Source organism: Lissotriton vulgaris, chromosome 1_1, assembly GCF_964263255.1.
Source record: "Lissotriton vulgaris chromosome 1_1, aLisVul1.2, whole genome shotgun sequence".
Classification (NCBI taxonomy): domain Eukaryota; kingdom Metazoa; phylum Chordata; class Amphibia; order Caudata; family Salamandridae; genus Lissotriton; species Lissotriton vulgaris.
The window spans coordinates 163,002,677-163,023,188 of NC_141685.1; the positions used below are offsets into that span (position 1 = coordinate 163,002,677).

At 48.4% G+C, this 20,512-nt stretch overlaps 1 protein-coding gene across 1 annotated transcript in view; it reads right to left on the minus strand.

The window, feature by feature from the left end:
- The window catches only part of LOC147737980 (uncharacterized), a 210,367-nt gene that overhangs the window by 118,064 nt on the left and 71,791 nt on the right, over positions 1 to 20,512 (minus strand). Inside the window, exon 5 of the mRNA XM_086950366.1 lies at positions 6,348 to 6,449. Coding sequence (XP_086806492.1) covers positions 6,348 to 6,449 — 102 coding nt within the window. The remainder of the gene's footprint in view (positions 1 to 6,347; positions 6,450 to 20,512) is intronic.

Sequence of the window (20,512 nt, forward strand, 5' to 3'; positions counted from 1 at the left end):
GCTCTCTTCTCTCAGAGTCTAGGTGATGGATAGACACTCACCTGCACCGCTGGGTATGCGCTGTCTTCTCTCGAAGTCTAGGTGGCGGATAGAGTACGAGTCATCCTCCGTTTTAATTTTCGGTGAACCAATTGATGCAATATCTGCAAACCCAGCAATAAAAAAGGAAGTACAGCACAAATGAATGGTTGGGAGAAACAGGTTCTTTGTTCTTCAAGTTGTTAAACATAATTATTAACAAGGAATAATAATCAGTGTTGGAAGATCCAATAACGGGAAATGTTGATCTTCCACCCCAACAATTATTTATTTTATACTGGACATATTTTTTGTTGAGCTGTGCAAGCACATATTTTTGAATCATTTTGGTGAGGAGAGTGAGGTTAGTGATAGGTCTGCAATTGTTCGGGTCGGCATCCGGCTTTTTGAGAAGGGGGGTGACTTGGAAGAGTTTGAGGGCGGCCGGCATGGAGCCGCACAATAGGGAGGAGTTCATGATTTTGGTCCATACAGGAGAGATGATGCGGCTGAGATTGTTTGCAAGTGCCGCAGGGGTGGGGTCAGGGATGTGTGATGCCGGCTTCATGCTGAGGTTGATGGACTGTGAGGTTGTTACAATAGGTAGCTCTAGCTGGGCAGTGGAGGAGTGCCATGTGTCAATCCAATCAGGGGTTTGTAAAGCATGACTACTCACCCGTGAGGGCCTCAATTCACTGGTGAGGGGTGTGGGGGGGGCTGGTCCACCTGGGTGTGGAGGATCATTGAAATAGCCAGGTCTTGGCAGCAAGGAAGAAGAAGGAACTTCCTCCAGTTCTGGTCTTGTCGATCCTGGGAACGGAGGCAAGGGCGTGATAGGCAGATGGGAGATGTCTGGCGGGTACGAGGAATGCTAGGCGGTGGTCAAGATGTGCTAGTCCTATGTTGTGGACAGCTTTGTAGGCATGTGTGAGGAGCTTGAAGATGATTCTCTTGTTGACTGGGAGCCAGCGGAGTTGTAGGATGTGTTATGTGATGAGGCTGCAGCAGGAGATGTCAAGAACTAGTCTGGCGGCTGCGATTTGAACATTGTGTAGTTTCTTGAATTGTTTCCGGGGGATGCTGGCGTAAAGTGTGTTTCCGTAGTCAAATCTGCTGGTGATGAGTGCGTGGGTGCCGGTCTTACTGGATTCTATGGGGATCCAACTGAATGTCCTTCAAAGCAGCCAGAGTGTATAGAAGCAGGGTGAGGAAACTGAGTCGATTTGGCGGTTCATTGAGAGCAATGAGTTCAGTATGATGCCAAGGTTGAGTGCGTGGTCCGTAGGTATGGGTGGAGGTCCCAGATCAACTGGCCACCAGGAGTCATCCCAGTCTGTAGTGGTGGGACCCAGGTTGAGCACTTCAGTCTTGTCCGAGTTGATCTTGAGGCAGCTGTCTTTCATCCAGGTGGCGAGACTCTTCGTTCTGCTCTCGAAATTTGTTCTGGCGGTTGTGGGTTCGTTGGTGAGGATCAGCTGAGTGTCATCCGAGTAGGAGACGATGTTGAGTCTGTGGCTTCAGATGATGTCTGTGAGGAGGACCATGTAGACGTTGAAGAGGGTGGGGCTCACGGAGAAACCCTGCGGCACTCTGCAGCTGATCTCTGTAGGTTCTGAAAGGAATGGGGGTAGTCTGACTCGCTGTGTCCGGCCGGTGAGGAAGGAGAGGATCCAGGAGAGGATCCAGTCCAGTGTCTTATCGCGTATGCTGGCGTTTTGGAGTCTCATGATTATGGTGCAGTGGGAGACTGTGTTGTAAGCAGCCAAGAGGTCCAGTAAGATGAGAGCTGCGCTCTTGTCTCGGTCGAGGAGGGTGCGGATGTCATTGGTGGCAGCGAGGAGTGCGGTCTCCGTGCTGTGGTTGCTTCAGATGCTAGATCTTTTGACTGGGTGTGAGGGTTTGATTGATTCAGATGCTCGGTCCATCACCACCCCCTTTTGTACCGCTTTTGGCCGCCATAAGTGTGGCCGGATATGCTCAGACGTGAGTCCCTTGCTCACTTTGCCACTGGATTCAAGCAAGCCGGGCTGAAGACGGCTGGAATGCCAGAAACCGGTCCTCGGAAGCTTGTTTCCGGTCCAGGGAACACATGGCTTGGCAGTTCGGGCTGGACTGTTCCCATGAGGCACAGGGTCAGTCTGATTTGCATATAGCCATGTCTGAACTGGGGTGGCAGAGTGGGCTAAAGAACGGTGATGGACTAAACCCAGATCTTTTGACTGGGTGTGAGTGTTTGATTGATTAAGATGCTCCGTCCATCACCACCCCCTTTTGTACCACTTTTGGCCGCCATAAGTGTGGCAGGGTATGCTCAGACGTGAGTCCCTTGCTCACTTTGCCACTGGATTCAAGCAAGCCGGGCTGAAGACGGCTGGAATGCCAGAAACTGGTCCTCGGAAGCTTGTTTCCGGTCCAGGGAAGACATGGCTTGGCAGTTCGGACTGGACTGTTACCATGAGGCACAGGGTCAGACTGATTTGCATATAGCCATGTCTGAACTGGGGTTGCAGAGTGGGTTAAAGAACGGTGATGGAATAAACCCAGATCTTTTGACTAGGTGGGAGTGTTTGATTGATTCAGATGCTCTGTCCATCACCACCGTCTTTTGTACCGCTTTTGGCCGCCATAAGTGTGGCAGGGTATTCTCAGACGTGAGTCCTTTGCTCACTTTGCCACTGGATTCAAGCAAGCCGGACTGAAGACGGCTGGAATGCCAGAAACCGGTCCTCTGAAGCTTGTTTCCGGTCCAGGGAAGACATGGCTTGGCAGTTCGGGCTGGACTGTTCCCATGAGGCACAGGGTCAGACTGATTTGCATATAGCCATGTCTGAATGGGGTGGCAGAGTGGGCTAAAGAACGGTGATGGACTAAACCCAGATCTTTTGACTGGGTGTGAGTGTTTGATTGATTCAGATGCTCCGTCCATCACCACCCCCTTTTGTACCGCTTTTGGCCGCCATAAGTGTGGCAGCTCAGACGTGAGTCCCTTGCTCACTTTGCCACTGGATTCAAGCAAGCCGGGCTGAAGATGGCAGGAACGCCAGAAACCGGTCCTCGGAAGCTTGTTTCCGGTCCAGGGAAGACATGGCTTGGCAGTTCGGGCTGGACTGTTCCCATGAGGCACAGGGTCAGACTGATTTGCATATAGCCATGTCTGAACTGGGGTGGCAGAGTGGGCTAAAGAATGGTGATGGACTAAACCCAGATCTTTTGACTGGGTGTGAGTGTTTGATTGATTCAGATGCTCCGTCCATCACCACCCCCTTTTGTACCACTTTTGGCCACCATAAGTGTGGCAGGGTATGCTCAGACGTGAGTCCCTTGCTCACTTTGCCACTGGATTCAAGCAAGCCGGGCTGAAGACGGCTGGAATGCCAGAAACCGGACCTCGGAAGCTTGTTTGCGGTCCAGGGAAGACATGGCTTGGCAGTTCGGGCTGGACTGTTCCCATGAGGCACAGGGTAAGACTGATTTGCATATAGCCATGTCTGAACTGGGGTGGCAGAGTGGGCTAAAGAACGGTGATGGACTAAACCCAGATCTTTTGACTGGGTGTGAGTGTTTGTTTGATTGATTCAGATGCTCCGTCCATCACCACCCCCTTTTGTACCGCTTTTGGCCGCCATAAGTGTGGCAGGGTATGCTCAGACGTGAGTCCCTTGCTCACTTTGCCACTGGATTCAAGCAAGCCGGGCAGAAGACGGCTGGAACGCCAGAAACCTGCCCTCGGAAGCTTATTTCCGGTCCAGGGAAGACATGGCTTGGCAGTTTGGGCTGGACTGTTCCCATGAGGCACAGGGTCAGACTGATTTGAATATAGCCATGTCTGAACTGGGGTGGCAGAGTGGGCTAAAGAACGGTGATGGATTAAACCCAGATCTTTTGACTGGGTGTGAGTGTTTGATTGATTCAGATGCTCCGTCCATCACCACCCCCTTTAGTACCACTTTTGGCCGCCATAAGTGTGGCAGGGTATGCTCAGACGTGAGTCCCTTGCTCACTTTGCCACTGGATTCAAGCAAGCCGGGCTGAAGACGGCTGGAATGCCAGAAACCGGTCCTCGGAAGCTTGTTTCCGGTTCAGGGAAGACATGGCTTGGCAGTTCGGGCTGGACTGTTCCCATGAGGCACAGGGTCCGACTGATTTGCATATAGCCATGTCTGAACTGGGGTGGCAGAGTGGGCTAAAGAACGGTGATGGATTAAACCTAGATCTTTTGACTGGGTGTGAGTGTTTGATTGATTCAGATGCTCCGTCATTCACCACCCCTTTTGTACCGCACACCTCTTGGGAGGGCACACAGGCTCTGCATAGGGGAAGAAAGGTTTTGTCCCCTTGCATTTAGGCAGAGAGAGGCACTGTGGGATTGCTTGCTGTGGGGCAGCAATCACACCCCCACCAACAGGCTGGTGCCGGGTATAAATTCCTATTTTCAGAACACTACTGGACATATGGAATATCAGAACCAGAAGAGGACTGAACTTGCAGTCTGGGACCTGAGAAGAGCCTAGAAGACTGAACCTGCTGTCCCTCTTGAACCCAGGACCGAGAAGCTGACCTCCTGTTCAAGCTACAGGGACATGAAAAGCTACAAGAGGCCTTTACTGCAACTGCCCAGCTGACCAGTTCCAACTGGACCGGCCCTGATCCGTGTAGTTAGATTATTCTGCTGAAGTGAGTCTTGAACCCCAAGGTCTGTCCTGGGACCCTTGGTTTTATTAAAGTGTACCTAACATATCCTGAAAACTTGAACCCAGAAACCTTTTGGATCTAAAGACATCTGCGGTGCTGGGACCAACCTGTCAAGCTGTTCCAATGAAAGTGCATTCCAGCTGGCCTTAGGATGCATGTTGTTCCCACTTGGAAAACCTCTGCAGCAGCAAATCCAGTTCAGTAGAGTCTGTTGGGGATGGTATCTGGCCTTGTGGAACACTTTTCGGCTAGAGCCTGCAGCCTCGTCTCGCTGGAAGAATCCAAGCTCCAAAAAAGTGACTAAGTCAGAACGTAGAAATCTTCCCAGGGCAAAGGCGCCAATAGTATCCGACAAGCAAGGGAGCTTCACTGGGTGCAGAATTCAAATTTCTCTGGGTCTCAAATTTACTGCCAAAAGGCAACGGCTTCCCCAGAACATTGCCCAGCAGCTATCCATTGCTGTGGAGCTCTCTGTAGGTACAGCCTGCAGTCTTGTCCCACTGAGCAGTTTTTGACTTCCAGTTCAGAGATTAAGTCGGAAGGTAATTATTCCAACCGGGCAAACCTTGTTTCTGTACCCGACCCACGCTTCCTCCAGAAATAGTTGAGCCAGGACACATTTTGATAACATTCACCTGTAATTCCTTCGCTAGAACAAAAATAGCTTGTTGGGTGAAATTCAATCAATGTTGTCAAATTAAAAAGGTCTTTCAATGAAGATCCTCTAGTTCTTCTGGGTCCATCTATACTTAAGCCTTCTTGACTTTGTCTAAGAAAGACTGAACTATTCCAGCAACGCAGGAGTAAGTTGATTGTAAGGACGAAGACGAAATATAATATTCGCCAACCAGGAATACAACTGAGTGTAACTCAAACTGCACACAGAAAAATGGCCTTGTAGCCTGAAGGCTATTCTTACATAAAAGAGTTCTTAAACATCTAAAAATGTCAGTGATCAATTCAGAACTTAAATGACTTAGAGTCCATAATAAGAGGTCTTCTTTTAATGCACGCCATATTCATGTGTAAGCAAACTGTTTCAAAGGCAGAGTAATTCCGGTCAGACTATGACAAAACATGAGATGGATAAAAGACAAAATGTTCTTGATCCAGTACAGCATAGCCTAAATGGCATCTATAAAACTGCCACTTACCCTTGATTTAATTTTTGCCAATGACAAGAAAATTAAGTGACTCATACCAGGACAAATACAAATCGGGGTTTCCTACATTAAGTCTCTACTTTAGTCTTTTAGTGCAACTGACAGAAATAGAAATGAGAATCTGTATCGAAGCTGAAGTTGTTCCATGTGTTACGTTCAATTTGTTGATACAATATTCTCATTTTATCTGTTTCATACGTTAGCCTCATTGCTAATGTTTCTCATATCTCTCCCCACCACTTCTTGACCTAGGACGTTTTGTAGACATCTGGTATTATGTACTCAGTCCCTGATGATGGCCTTCAGCGCTGTAGCAGGTGGAGGGACAGTTTCCATTCGAAGTTTATGAAGGGGACACACTCCAGGGCATACTAATCTTGCCCTATTACCAATATGAGTGGATAGATTGAATCTCTTTTTATTGCTTTCTGATACTGTTTGACTTGGAGCATCCATGCAGACGAGTTCACTCACCTGCACCGCTGGGTATGCGCTCTCTTCTCTCGGAGTCTAGGTGATGGATAGAGTACGAGTCATCCTCCGTTTTAATTTTCGGTGAACCAATTGATGCAATATCTGCAAACCCAGCAATAAAAAAGGAAGTACAGCACAAATGAATGGTTGGGAGAAACAGGTTCTTTGTTCTTCAAGTTGTTAAACATAATTATTAACAAGGAATAATAATCTGTGTTGGAAGATCCAATAACGGGAAATGTTGATCTTCCACCCCAACAATTATTTATTTTATACTGGACGTATTTTTTGTTGAGCTGTGCAAGCACATATTAATGAATCATTTTGGTCGAGGAGGAAGTGGATGTCATTGGTGGCAGCGAGAAGCGCGGTCTCTGTGCTGTGGTTACTTCGGAAGCCGGATTGGGAGGAGTCCAGGACATAGGATGTGTAGGGGGAGAGTGTTTCTGATAATGAAACTGTATTGTACGGTTGTCTGGCAATAGAGGGGGCTGAAGGGGGTGGAGTTAGTGCAAGGAGGATTTAGAGTAGAAGGATTCTTAGGTGGAAGTGAGGGTGCATGGATTAGTTCTCTAGTAGATGGTGAGGTGGGTTGGCTCCCAGGAGGGTGTGGGGTGGGGGGGGTGTGGAGGTGGAACCAGATGGCATGGCGGCGTAGAGCTTAAGTAAGTAGCGATCAAAGAGGGTTAGGTTTTATTTAGAGGCATGGACTAGGATGTTCCAGTTTTTGTAGATGGTCATGGACAATTCTCCGTTGACATTCTGGGAAGGGGATACAGTGAGCTTAGTTCCATAAGGGACATTGATAGTGTCAGTTATGCGAAGGTGCTGTTGGACATCTCTCTCCATTTGGCGGGTTTCATAGTATAGAAGATGGAGTCAGTTTTCAGGTATCCGTGTGCAGGACTGTAGAAGATGCCAGTTATTAGAGTCTCTGGGTGTTATTTAAGGAATTTGTGCTTGACATTTTTTGCAGCAGTTTTGCAGAGGTTTCATGGGAACCTAATACGGTATGAGTTGGGGCCATACCTTTCCATGGTGGAGTTGCGGTGTAACATTGGTGTACAGTCCTATTGCACAGACGGCTATTTAGGACCCTTCTCTGGGGAGGGGATCTGCCAAGATAATTGCCTGTTGCAGCGGAGAGTCGTTCCATGGATTAGGTGGCCTGCCTGTTGTTTTTATTGGAGGAGTGGGGGCACTTCTTAAGACGAGTAGCGAGTCAGAGATGCGTGGAGAGGGGAAGTCATTGAGGATTTGGTGGGTAACCAGTGCAGTAACTTGTGCAGTTACTGTGCAGTAACTGGTACCTAGATTGCCCAGTAGCACCTGTGTTTCTCAAGTTCATTAATGGTCGAGGTGTCAATGGCTAGTGGCTGAGGTAGGGTTTATATCATATCCTATCATATCATATCAAAAGGATTTGTAGAGTATGGCTTATCATCCGGGCAGTATCCAGGCGCTAAGTATGAGCCGTTTAATCGAACAGCCAGGTCTTGAGTGCTCTCCTTAAGTCGGCACAGGTGGTGGAGGTCCAGAGGTGGAGGGGCAGGTCATTTCAGGACTAGCAGCGTGGTAGGAAAAGGATCGACTTCCTCCATGTATCCAATGGATGTGTGGGACATGTACGAGGACAAGGTGGCCTGAGCTGAGGTGGCTGGTTGATTGGTGAAAAGTCATGCAGTGGATGTCGTAGGCGGTCATGGGTAGTGGAGGGCCTTGTAAGCGTGAGTTAGTAGTTTGAAGAGGCATCTCATCTTGATTGGGAACCAGTGATGGTTTCTGAGGGGGAGGGGGGGGGTTGGGGGGCGTGATGCTTGATCGTCTTGGGAGATCAAGGATGAGTTTGCCTGTACGCTTTGGATTGTCTGGAGTAGTTTCACGAGCTGGGGGGTAATTCCGACGTAGAATGCATTTCCGTAGTCCAGTTGGCTGGTGATGAGGACCTGTGTTACTGTTCTCCTGGTGCTGGGCGGGGTCCACCCGAAGATCTTCCAGAGCATTCAGAGGATGTGGAAGTTTGTGGAGGTTACTGCACTGACCCGGCGCATCATGAACCCATTGTCTAAGATGATGCCCAGATTCCTGGTGTGGGTGGTGGGGGGAGGGGGTTGGTGCAGGTCCGAGAGCGGGGCCCACCAGATGTCGTATCACAGGGGAGGGCTTCTTCCAAAGATGAGCACTTCCGTCTTGTCTTTGTTCAATTTCAGACAGTTATTTTTCATCCACGTGGCGATCTTCGTCATAGCGTTCCGGAAGTTGGCTCTGGTTGCACAGGGGTCTTCAGTGGCATATAGGATGAGTTGGGGGTTGTCTGTGTATGAGATGACTTTGAATCTGTGGCTGCGGACGATGTTGGCTGGCGGAGTCATGTAGAAGTTGAAGAAGGTGGGGCTGAGCGAGGAGTCCTGGGGGACGCCGCAGATGACGTCCTTGGCTTTGGAGGTGTAGAGTGGTAGACAAATTCTTTGTGAGCGTCCTGTGAAAAAATTAGCTGATTAGCTTGAGTACGTTGCCACTGATGCTGATGTGGTGAAGTCTGTTGACCGGGATGTGATGGGACACGGTGTCAGAGGCCACAGAGAGGTCGCGGAGGATAAGGGCAGCGGATTCTCCACAGTCGAGTATGGTTCTGATGTCGTCTGTTGAGGCTATGAGGGCCATTTCTGTGCTGTGGTTGGATCAGAAGCTGGATTGGGAGGTGTCTAGTAGGTTTTTTCTCTCCAGGTTGTCTGTGAGCTGGTGGTTGATGACTTTTCCAAGGACCTTCACAGGGAATGGGAGGAGTGAGATGAGGGGGGCAAATCTTGAGGTCGTTGGGGTCTGCGGTGGGTTTCTTTAGGAGGGGTATCCCTTCTGTGAGTTTCTATGTTTCTGGGAAGGTGGCGGTGTTGATGGCCGCTTTGAGGATGTAAGTGAGCGGAGGGCAGATGTCCTTCCATCCTAGGTTGAAGGTGTGGTGTGGGCAGGGGTCTGTCGGAGTGCCTGAGTGTAAGGAAGTCATGATGGTCGCGGTAGTCTCAGTGTTGAGGGGAGTCTGAGGTTCCGTGACAATTGTAAGTGGTGTTTTTAACTCGCACGAATATGGTCGAGTCTGGTATCTATGAACCGCAAATGACGAGTTTAGTAAGTGTGCGCAGTTTCGCTGTGCTAACTTAAACCGTTCGTTTGTGATGTGGGTTTTTCATCTGTACCCACGGGTTCCATCTTAGATACGGCATCCATTTTGTCTCTTGCCCTCAAGTAGCCAGCGAACGGACGCTGTCCGCTTCGCGACCCTGGGACTCCCAAGATATTTGCGGAAGACACATGTTCTTTGTAAGTGTCTTTATGACGAGGGGGATGCTACTGTAAGGCAGATGGCGCCGCTCGAGGCTCATCTTGCCGCACGGGCTTATTGTCTCAGCCGTGCATCTCATTAGGCACATCCCTTTGATGCCTGTATCTCGTGTTTCTCGGTACCTCCCCTTTTACACCCTTTCCGATCTCCCCACTGTCTCCGTCTTCCTCTGCACCTGTCTTTGTTCCTATTTTCGATCTACTTTACTGCTGATTGGAATTTGCTAATGGTGGGAAGATGGGTTTTTACAGTTGGGAACCGCCAAATGTTTCCCCACTTATGTTCCGGACCTTGTGTGTTTCAAAGTGACCAAAGCGACCCCTCTGGGGGCTAATTGTGGGAACCGGGTTGTAAACTTTTGTGTATCATGTTATCCTATGGGTAAAAACTGTATAAAAGGAGCGATCCACAGAACCAATTTGAAGCAGTCTCCCTGAACTACACTCGATGTACTTCCTGTGACTTCTGTGTTCCCTGCAGCAAATAAACCTTGAATCTTTGACGCCGAAGGAAGTGTCCCGTGTCTCTGTGACTTGTACGCCGGAGCAGGTTACCCACGAAGGTTTCAGGTGTTGTGCCCTGGCACCGCTGGGTCCAAGAACCCAGTCCTTCAGTTGGCGCCCAACGTGGGGCTGCATCAGTGGTACCGGTCCAAGCCCGACGATCGTGAGGAACTTCATGTGAAATCTCCGAGGGAAGGTGCACCCCACTTCATCGATCCTGTTGTCGAAATAAGTGGCCCGAAGACTTTTCCCGCGAAGATTCCCGCCTCCTGACGGCTGCGACGGACTGCTGCCCTGACTGTAGACCTGTTTTGGCGCCTGGCGTAGACCTTGGTATAGCGAGACGATTGACGGGCCTTCCTGGTGACGCCATCGATCTTTGAGTTAAGTATTTTGTGGGTCGCTCCCAGAGTTCTTGGTTGTTGACACTTTAGCGAGTGTCTTTGTTGTTCACGCTGTGTGAGTGTTTTTGTCGGTGACACTTTGCCAGCCGCCAAAAACCGAGGGTTTTGTTCTTTGCTGGGACTTGGTAAATCCCGTAACCCTTGAAGTTTGTGAAACTCGGCTAGTGTGCAAGATGCCTGGTCGCAGTACTTTGTTTAGTTGTTTCAGACCTTGTGGTGCGGATTCCCTGCTGGAGGACTCGTGTCCGATACCTCCAGTTGGAACTCCTACTTATGATTTATATAGCAAACATGGGCTAGGCCCGATTGCTTTTAACGATTATTGGATTAAATATACAAAGAAAGACGGCGATCTTCGTTGGCCACCTCACGGTAGCTTCGAGGCGTCGATCTTAGATAATTTGGAAATAAAGTTGTTCGAACGTAAATCTAGGCCGGCCATGTTTGATGCCTTTCGGTTGTGGCGCAAAGAAGCCCGACAGAAAGAAATCAGACAGAATAAACGTAGTCAGCGAGATACTGTTGCTACTATAGTGAAGAAAGCTGAGCAGTTTCAGCGTGATAAGGAGGATAAGGATAAGGAAGTGTTTGAGAGACTACAGCGTATGTCCATAGATAAATGTTATCCTGCTTTGCCTACGGAGTCGGATAAGAAGGAAGAGGCAGTTGAGGATCCTTTAATGTCCTATCTTATGAAGTCGCCACCTCCGTACGTACAGGGTACCGCAGCTCCTGTGGTCCCTGCCGTACCTGTTCTTCCACCTATTGTTCCTCCACCAGTTCCTCAACCTGCACCCGCTCTTCCGTCTGTTCCTGCACCTTTGTCTGTTTCTATTCCTACTGCTCCTCCGCTTCCACATACTCCTGCTCCCGCTACTGCTCCTGTGTTGTTAACCCCTGCTGTTGCTACTGTCTCTACTCCTTCTCTTGTTAGTCCTGTGTCTTACTCTTCTCCCTCTACTCGTAATCGTAACTCTCCCCTTGCGACAAACTTCTTTCAGTCGCTCGGACCTGTTTTTGGGTCTGCTGGTTCCGATGGTCCTCAGAGACGTAGTCAGCTTCCTGGTAACAGAGAACGTGTTGCACTATATAATATGGCGATGGGTTGGATGGTAAACCCTCTTAGAAATCCACCCCGCGTTGTCCTCGAAACGTTTAATCAATTCAACATACCAACTCAGAGATATGTGTTTGACGAAATGTGCCAGTTCCTTCATGATCAGATAGTGGCCGATGCGCCTGACGAGGTGCTGACCGCCCTGTCTGAGCTTCGGCTTCAGTTCGCAACTGGCCTGATAGTAGATACTAATGTCCGACGTGCTATTGAGCGGTTGCTATCTTTCCGTCCCGCTCCAATACCTAATGCATTGTTCGTTGAGGACATTGAAAAACAATCAGACGAGTCTGGCCAATATCCTATGCGTGAAGTGCCGCCAGTTTGGATGCCAGGTAATCCTGGGGCAAACCCCCCGGTTCCGCCATTCTTCCAGAGAGTATGGATACACCTCCCATGGAAAAGATCGGAAGTATTACAGGTGAAGCAATCTTTGCCTGACCCTCGCAAAAATCCTGCAGGGTATTACAAAGAATTATCGCAGCTCGTAGATGCTACGGTAATGAATCTCGCTGATATCGACATGTTGTTTGGCAATGTCGTACCGCAACCGGTATGGGCTAAGATTCGTCAGGAAAATCACGCAAACGAACTGGGTGGTGATTGGGCGGCCATTGTAGCGGCAGATGGGTTGCAAGTTGGTGGCGCTAAGCCTGATCAGTTGATTGCTGCTCTCCCCCAGCGAATCATTGCATTAATGAAAACGCTTATGCCAGCTATGAGGGTAAATTGGGACAAGTTGTCAGCCTGTAAGCAGAAGAAAGATGAGAGTGTTTCCGACTTCTTTACGAGGTTCGAGGACGCATTCATTGATCATAGTGGACAGGATATGGGTACTGAGGGTGGACAGAGGTTGTTTGTGGATAAATTCGTGTCGAATTTGTTGCCCGATCTGAGCAATAAATTAAAGAATTCAGAGAGTGCATGGGCCGTTTCTACCTCAGCTCAGATATTGGCCACGGCACAATATTATGAGAATAGAGAGAAAGAGGAAAATGACCGTGCTGATAAAAAGACGAAAGAGCTAAAAACTAAAGTGTTGTTACAACAAGCGTATCCGCTGCGTTCTAATCTGAATGCGCCTCAGCAGAATAGATCACAGTTGCAATCGAATCGATCGCAGCCACGTAATGATTCCTCTTTCCAAAGATCCTCGTTAGGGTACAATCAATGTGCTTATTGTAGACAGGAAGGACACATTAAATTCAATTGTCCTGCTTTAAATGAACGTAATAGTGGTAATTCGTCTAAAGGAGGCCGTGGTGGTTCACAGCACGCATCACGTGGTAGAGGTCGTGGTGCTCAGAATGATCGCTCTGACAATTCATCAAATTCTAATAACTGTTTCGATCAACGTGGATCATCGCAAGGACGATCTGCGCAGTACAATGTAGACGATTATTACGTCGATCAGGGAACTGACGATAGTAATTACTAGGACAGCCAAAGACAAGGAGAGGGAGTGGTATCAGTTCCGGTTGATCAGAGAGGGCCTTACGTCGCAGTTGCTACATCGGGCGTCGTTGAGCCTTTTCTGTTGGACACTGGTGCAGCGAAAAGTTCCATCATGCGTTCGAAACTCCCTGGCGCACCTTTGTCTGGCTTAACAAATGTTTCCGTTGGATTTTCTGGCGCCCCCGTTAGCAATCCAGTTTCGCGCCCTTTGCCCCTTACAATTGGGCCTCGTGAGCTCGAAGCTCCGTTGATTTTGACTACTGGTTGTGGTGAAAATCTTTTGGGTCTGGATTTGCTTAAACGTTTGTATGCAACTTTGTATTGTTCTCCTGCGGGTGTAAAGCTTACGTTAGGAGAGAGGGTAGTCTCTCCCATGTATTTGTCCCTCGATAAGCTTCCACCGGAATTGAATTCTCTTCCTGCGTCTTTGTGGGCGATGGGTCCAAATGATGTGGGCCTACTTGATATCTCCCCTTATGTTGTTCAGTTGAAGTCTAATGTGCGATTGCCACGTATTCCCCAATATCGTATCTCCCTTGATGGTGAACGAGCTCTGTTAGCGATCATCTATGACTTGATCGAGAAAGATGTCATCGAGGAGACTCGGGGAAACGTGTGCAATAGCCCTGTACTGCCCATTCTTAAACGTACGGATCCTACCAAACCGCCTGTTTATCGTTTTGTTATCGATTTACGGGAGGTGAATAAAATTGTGGTTCCTCAATTTCCTGTTGTGCCTGACATCACGGCGCTACTGACTCTGATTCCAGCTACTGCATCATGGTTTTCGGTGATTGACTTGAAAAATGCATTTTTCAGCATCCCGATTGCCGAAGAGAGCAGGGACCTTTTCGGTTTCTCTCTTGGTGGACGTAGCTTCCGGTTCAAACGCGCTCCTCAGGGCTACTGTGAAAGTCCATCGATTTACAGTCAAGCTTTGAAGGGTCAACTGGATGCTTTTCGGTTGCCGGTTGGTGCGGCTTTAATCCAATACGTCGACGACTTATTGGTGGCTGCTGATACTCAGGACATTTGCAAAATTGCTACAGTGTCGTTGCTGCAACATCTCTGTGAGTTAAATCACAAGGTGTCACCTTCTAAACTCCAATATTGTTGTCAAGAAGTAACCTATCTAGGTCACTTATTGTCAAAGGAGGGAAGGAGATTGACCCCAGAGAGAATTGCAGCGATTGCGCGAATGGCTGTGCCACAAACCCAAAGAGATGTGCGTGCCTTTCTAGGTATCACGTCGTACTGCAGGCAATGGATTCCTAATTTTTCATTGCTAGCGAAACCATTGGTGGCTCTTACGTGCAAGGATGTTTCAACTCCTTTACCATGGACGGAAGAATGTCAGAAAAGTTTTTCTGAATTACGTGATTCATTGTGTTCGGCCCCTGTATTAGGTACCCCTGATTACAGCAAGCCGTTCACGTTATATGTTCACGAGAGGGAAGGTTGTGCTTTGAGTGTTCTAACGCAACCTTTTGGTGGTAAGCAACGTCCATGTGCATATTTTTCCTCGACTTTAGACCCAGTAGCTAGAGCATTGCCGAGTTGTTTGAGAGCAACTGCGGCAGCTGCGGTCTCCATCCGACAATCAGCAGGATTGGTCATGGATAATATGCTTACAGTGATGGTTCCGCACGCAGTCGATACTCTTTTGAATCGCACGAAAACTCAGCACTTGACGAGTGCGAGGTTATCTGGGTACGAATTGACGCTCTTGGCAAGCCACATTCAGATAAAACGTTGTAATGTCCTAAATCCGGCAACTTTGTTACCAATTAGTGCAGAGTCAGATGAAGTAGCAGAACATGACTGTTACTTGCGGACAGAAGAGGAAACAAAAGGTCGTGTGGACCTTAAAAACACCCCATTGGAGGACCCGGATGGCACTCTGTATGTGGATGGGTCATGTTTTAAGTTGCCGAATGGCGATGTGACTACTGCTTATGCTGTTGTAACATTGAATACTGTTGTTGAGACTGCGAGATTGAATCAGAATTCTGCCCAGGCTGCAGAGCTGATTGCTCTCACTAGAGCATGTGTGCTAGCAAAAGGTAAACGTGTGAATGTGTACACCGATAGCCAGTACGCTTTCGGTGTAGCGCATAGTTTTGGACGATTATGGCGAGAGCGTGGTTTCTTGACGTCGCATGGCACGAAAATCCAGCATGGCCAGCTTGTGAACGATCTTTTGGATGCATTGACTTTGCCTGCGCAAGTTGCAATTGTTAAGTGTAGTGCGCATCGTAAAGTGACGGATGATGTTGGTCGTGGTAACGCGTTTGCAGATGAGATTGCTAAGGAGACTGCCCGGAACCTTAGCACTCGAATGTATGTGACGAGTTCGGTTAGGTGGCCTGCAGAATCGAGTATGTGTGAAGATACCATAGAGAGCGTGAAAGCAATTCAGAATGAGGCCACCGACACTGAAAAGATGAAGTGGAAAGAAAGTACGGGAAAGTTGGATGTGAATGGTTGCTGGATTGATTTGTCAGATCAGAAAAGATGGATGTTGCCTGATGCGTATGTGCTGGCCGTTGTGACAATGGCACATGGGTTAGCACATATTAGCGCGAAAGGCATTTGCAAATTGCTGGCTGATGTGTGGAAGAATGATGGCATTACAAAGTGTGCTGAACGTCTGGTGAAGAATTGTATGGTGTGCATAATGTACAATCCTGGCAAAGGAACCCCAACTCCCCCTGGCAGTTTTGCTCCTCCTTCGTATCCCTTTGAGGTGATCCAATTGGACTTCATCCATATGGAGCGATGCAATAACCTGAAATACGTTTTGGTTGTGGTTTGCGCATTCTCCCGATGGATCGAGGCCTATCCCCTCAAAGACAATACTGCTTTGTCTACTGCGAAAATCCTACTGAAGGAATACTTTCCTCGGTATGGAATGCCTAGAGCCGTGTGGTCAGATAACGGAAGTGAGTTTGTTGGAAGTGTGATGAAGAGTGTGTGTAAGGGCCTTGGAATTAATCAAAAATTCCATAGCGCCAATCATCCCCAGTCAGCTGGTTTGGTTGAGGGGTACAATGGCACCCTTAAACTAAAACTAGCGAAGATTCAGGCTACGACTGGACTTTCGTGGCCTGATGCTTTGCCTCTAGCATTACTGTCAACTAGGGCGACTGTACACTCCCGAATAGGGCTTAGTCCCTATGAGATAGTGTTCGGCCGTCCTGCGAATGTGTGGGGGGTTCCTAGGCCAGGAATATTTTCTGATCTTGAGTATCCGATGCTGATTGATTACTTACATGACTTGACTGCTAAACTGAGGTTAATTCACCAACAGGTTTACGACGCCTTGCCGACGCAGACGGAGGGTCCAGGCCACCAGCTCCAGCCCGGGGACTGGGTGGTTACTCGTAACTTCTCACGCAAGAACAATCTGGACCCCCGATTTACCGGACCTTACCAGGTACTCCTGGCCACGAGGACTGCCGTTCGTCTTGAGGGGCGGAAAAATTGGGTACATGCTACCCATTGTAAGCGAGTCCCTATTCCTTTGTCGGCAGACCCGTGGGTAAGGAAAGGCATTGCGTCAACGGAAACAGAAACATTGCCGGCGTTTGTACCTTTTAGCGACGCACAGCTTGTTGGAGAACCCTCAGCGCAGCAGAAAGCCACTGTTGAACACTTGTCAGCAAAAGACTCAAGACCAGATCAACCAACTGATCAGCAGGACGCTGTCTCTTCAACGGATCCTTTGTTCGACGAGCAGACACGTCCCGGGAAACATCGATATTCTTTGCGATCTCACACTAAGGACAAATAAAATTTTCTTGCTTTGCTGAAATTGACAACTGCAATATCCTCGTTTCCCATGATCAACTTTGAACATTCGTATCATTGAAAATTTTTTGTACATATATCAAGCTTCTTCCTTGTATCTTTTTCCTTCCACAGCTGAGAGACATTGTGCTTGTACATACATATTGTGTATTGAAGGCCGTAGGGCCGCGCGCGTACTTCCTTCTGGACAGTAGGTCTTGACGCTAGGTTAAAGGCCGTCGGTTCCTAGGAACTCCTGGGGATTGACTATTGCTGCACAGAACGAAGTGCGTCAAGAAACGTTGCGGACGGTCGTAGGGAATGGCATTTTCGAAGCTGAATGATTTGGAAGGAGCTCAGGCGTACAGGTTCAAGCTGCAGCAACTCAGTCGTACCAAATGTTTTATATTTCAATTGTTTGTGTTGTTTCTGACTGCTTCTGCATTTTTGACGGGTGGGGTGTATTACACTATGTCTTACTTCTTACTTGCTACCCCTACTCCTACTCCTTACCCTAACCTTACTTCTACTGCTTCTCCTCATTCCTTTCATATGTTACCGGAACACGAGCAGGCTAGACGTGTAGAATTCCGCAACAATTCCTTTATTCAGCTCCTCCATCAGCATCAGTTAGTGGTTAACACTACTAATTGTTGGGTGTGTGGGTTGATGCCACATACTACGGGTAAGGGAATTCCATATCTGGTATTACCGTATAGTTCCCAAGGGTCAGCTCGAGCATTCCAAACAATGTTTCGAAGCGCACTGGGTTTCCACCCCACTCAAGAACAACGTTCCCCCTACTCTGGTCCTACCTCGTATCAGAGGCTGCTATCGATGGCAATAGAGGATATGGAAGATGAGATCCATGATCCTTTTCTTATCCCTGAAGAAGAGGTACAAGCCTATAGGGTCCTAAGTAGAGGGGAATATAGTATGTTCATTAGTGAAAAGCAGCTTAAAAGCTCGCCTCCAATATGGGTCGTACCCCACACTGGTAATCTTTGTCTTATGGGTCGTGGTTCGCAAGCCCCACTTGGAGCAAGTGCTTGCACTGAAAGTTACGTTCTGCCAATGTTCTCGTCCCCTGTGTTTCTGGCTGCCAAGGGTACCTACTTTATCTGTTATGATCGTGCATACACATGGTTGCCCGCAGACTTCATGGGCTCATGTTTCATTGCAAATCTGTTGCCTCCGACGTTCACTGTAGATGCTGATTATCATAAGACTAGAGTTGTACGAGGCGTAATTAGCGAAGAGGATACTGCCGGTCAAGAGGCAGGAGACTTTTTCAAGGGTTTCCTCCCGTTTTGGGGACCTATGGTTAATAGTAGGAACCTGAGACAGTTGACTCGAGTGGTAGAATCGACAGCTAATATTACTGCCAGTGCCCTTGGTAATATCACCACAGAACTTCAGGCGGAGAGACTTATGACGTTACAAAACCGTATGGTTTTAGATGTCGTCTTAGCAGATCGCGGTGGGGTATGCAAAGTGATCCATTCGAGCTGCTGCATTTTCATTCCAGATAATGCTCCTACTGTCTATCAAGCCATCTCGAAGTTGCATAAGATCTCCGAATCCATACACGTGGATGTAGGGGATTGGACGCTACTTGGGTGGTTTTGGGGCCTGATGTCGACTTGGGGTTGGAAGATTCTGATGATCATCGGGGTTGTGGTAGTGTTCCTGTTCACGTGTTGCCTTTGCGTGCAGTGTGGTCCTGCCTTATGTGGCCTCTGTGCTACAACGTGTATGAGACAACCATCTGCTACCAAGGGGACTCGATTGGACAGAGCTATGCTACAACAACATCTCGAGGGTCTGATGAATATCGAATATGATTCCGACTAGTGCTTGCCTACATGAGGGCAAAAGGAGCGTCTGAGGTTCCGTGACAATTGTAAGTGGTGTTTTTAACTCGCACGAATATGGTCGAGTCTGGTATCTATGAACCGCAAATGACGAGTTTAGTAAGTGTGCGCAGTTTCGCTGTGCTAACTTAAACCGTTCGTTTGTGATGTGGGTTTTTCATCTGTACCCACGGGTTCCATCTTAGATACGGCATCCATTTTGTCTCTTGCCCTCAAGTAGCCAGCGAACGGACGCTGTCCGCTTCGCGACCCTGGGACTCCCAAGATATTTGCGGAAGACACATGTTCTTTGTAAGTGTCTTTATGACGAGGGGGATGCTACTGTAAGGCAGATGGCGCCGCTCGAGGCTCATCTTGCCGCACGGGCTTATTGTCTCAGCCGTGCATCTCATTAGGCACATCCCTTTGATGCCTGTATCTCGTGTTTCTCGGTACCTCCCCTTTTACACCCTTTCCGATCTCCCCACTGTCTCCGTCTTCCTCTGCACCTGTCTTTGTTCCTATTTTCGATCTACTTTACTGCTGATTGGAATTTGCTAATGGTGGGAAGATGGGTTTTTACAGTTGGGAACCGCCAAATGTTTCCGCACTTATGTTCCGGACCTTGTGTGTTTCAAAGTGACCAAAGCGACCCCTCTGGGGGCTAATTGTGGGAACCGGGTTGTAAACTTTTGTGTATCATGTTATCCTATGGGTAAAAACTGTATAAAAGGAGCGATCCACAGAACCAATTTGAAGCAGTCTCCCTGAACTACACTCGATGTACTTCCTGTGACTTCTGTGTTCCCTGCAGCAAATAAACCTTGAATCTTTGACGCCGAAGGAAGTGTCCCGTGTCTCTGTGACTTGTACGCCGGAGCAGGTTACCCACGAAGGTTTCAGGTGTTGTGCCCTGGCACCGCTGGGTCCAAGAACCCAGTCCTTCAAGTCCAGTCGGTGAGGTGGTTGTGCGGGATGTCGGCAGGAGTCGTGTGGAATGATCTCCATTGATTGAGCGGTGAAATTGCTATAAATGTCTCCTATCTAGTTGTGGAAGTGGTTCAACAGGGCGTCGCAGAGGTCCTGTGTGGGGTTGTGTTTTTGACGGCTGCTGGGGCAGAGAGCTCTCTATATGATGTTGAATAGTTCCATTGAGTGGCTGCTGCTGGTTTCGATGCAAGTGGCCAGGGTATCTTTTTTGGCTTCTTTGATGGAGCGGTGATGTCTTCTGAGGGCGAACTTTAGTGCGGTGTGGTGTGTGTGGTCTCTGCTGGAGTGCCCGCGTCGCTCTATTGATTTGCATTCTCAGATGGCATGTTTGTTGAACCTCTTGGTGTTGGGTGGTTTGATGGGGGCGATGCTGTCTGCACTTGTTTGTTTGTAGGCCAGTTTGCCGGGGAGGCCTAAGCAGTTCTAGGGCATGGATATACTGAATAAATCAATAACATGGGTACAACGTCAGGGTAAACCTGTACAGCATACATTGGACAGGCAAGGACACTACTGCTGATATGAAGTATAATAGGTAAAGATCACAACGTGGACAATAGACAACATCAACATGAAATCACAGTGTATGCACACAAGACAATATTGGTGGGCAGAGTCAGCTTGTACGCATATGGAAGAGTCTATGCACAGAAACACAATAAATGCTGAGGGTAATGATGCAGTCGTACAATACCAGGGATTAACATTGATAAGCAC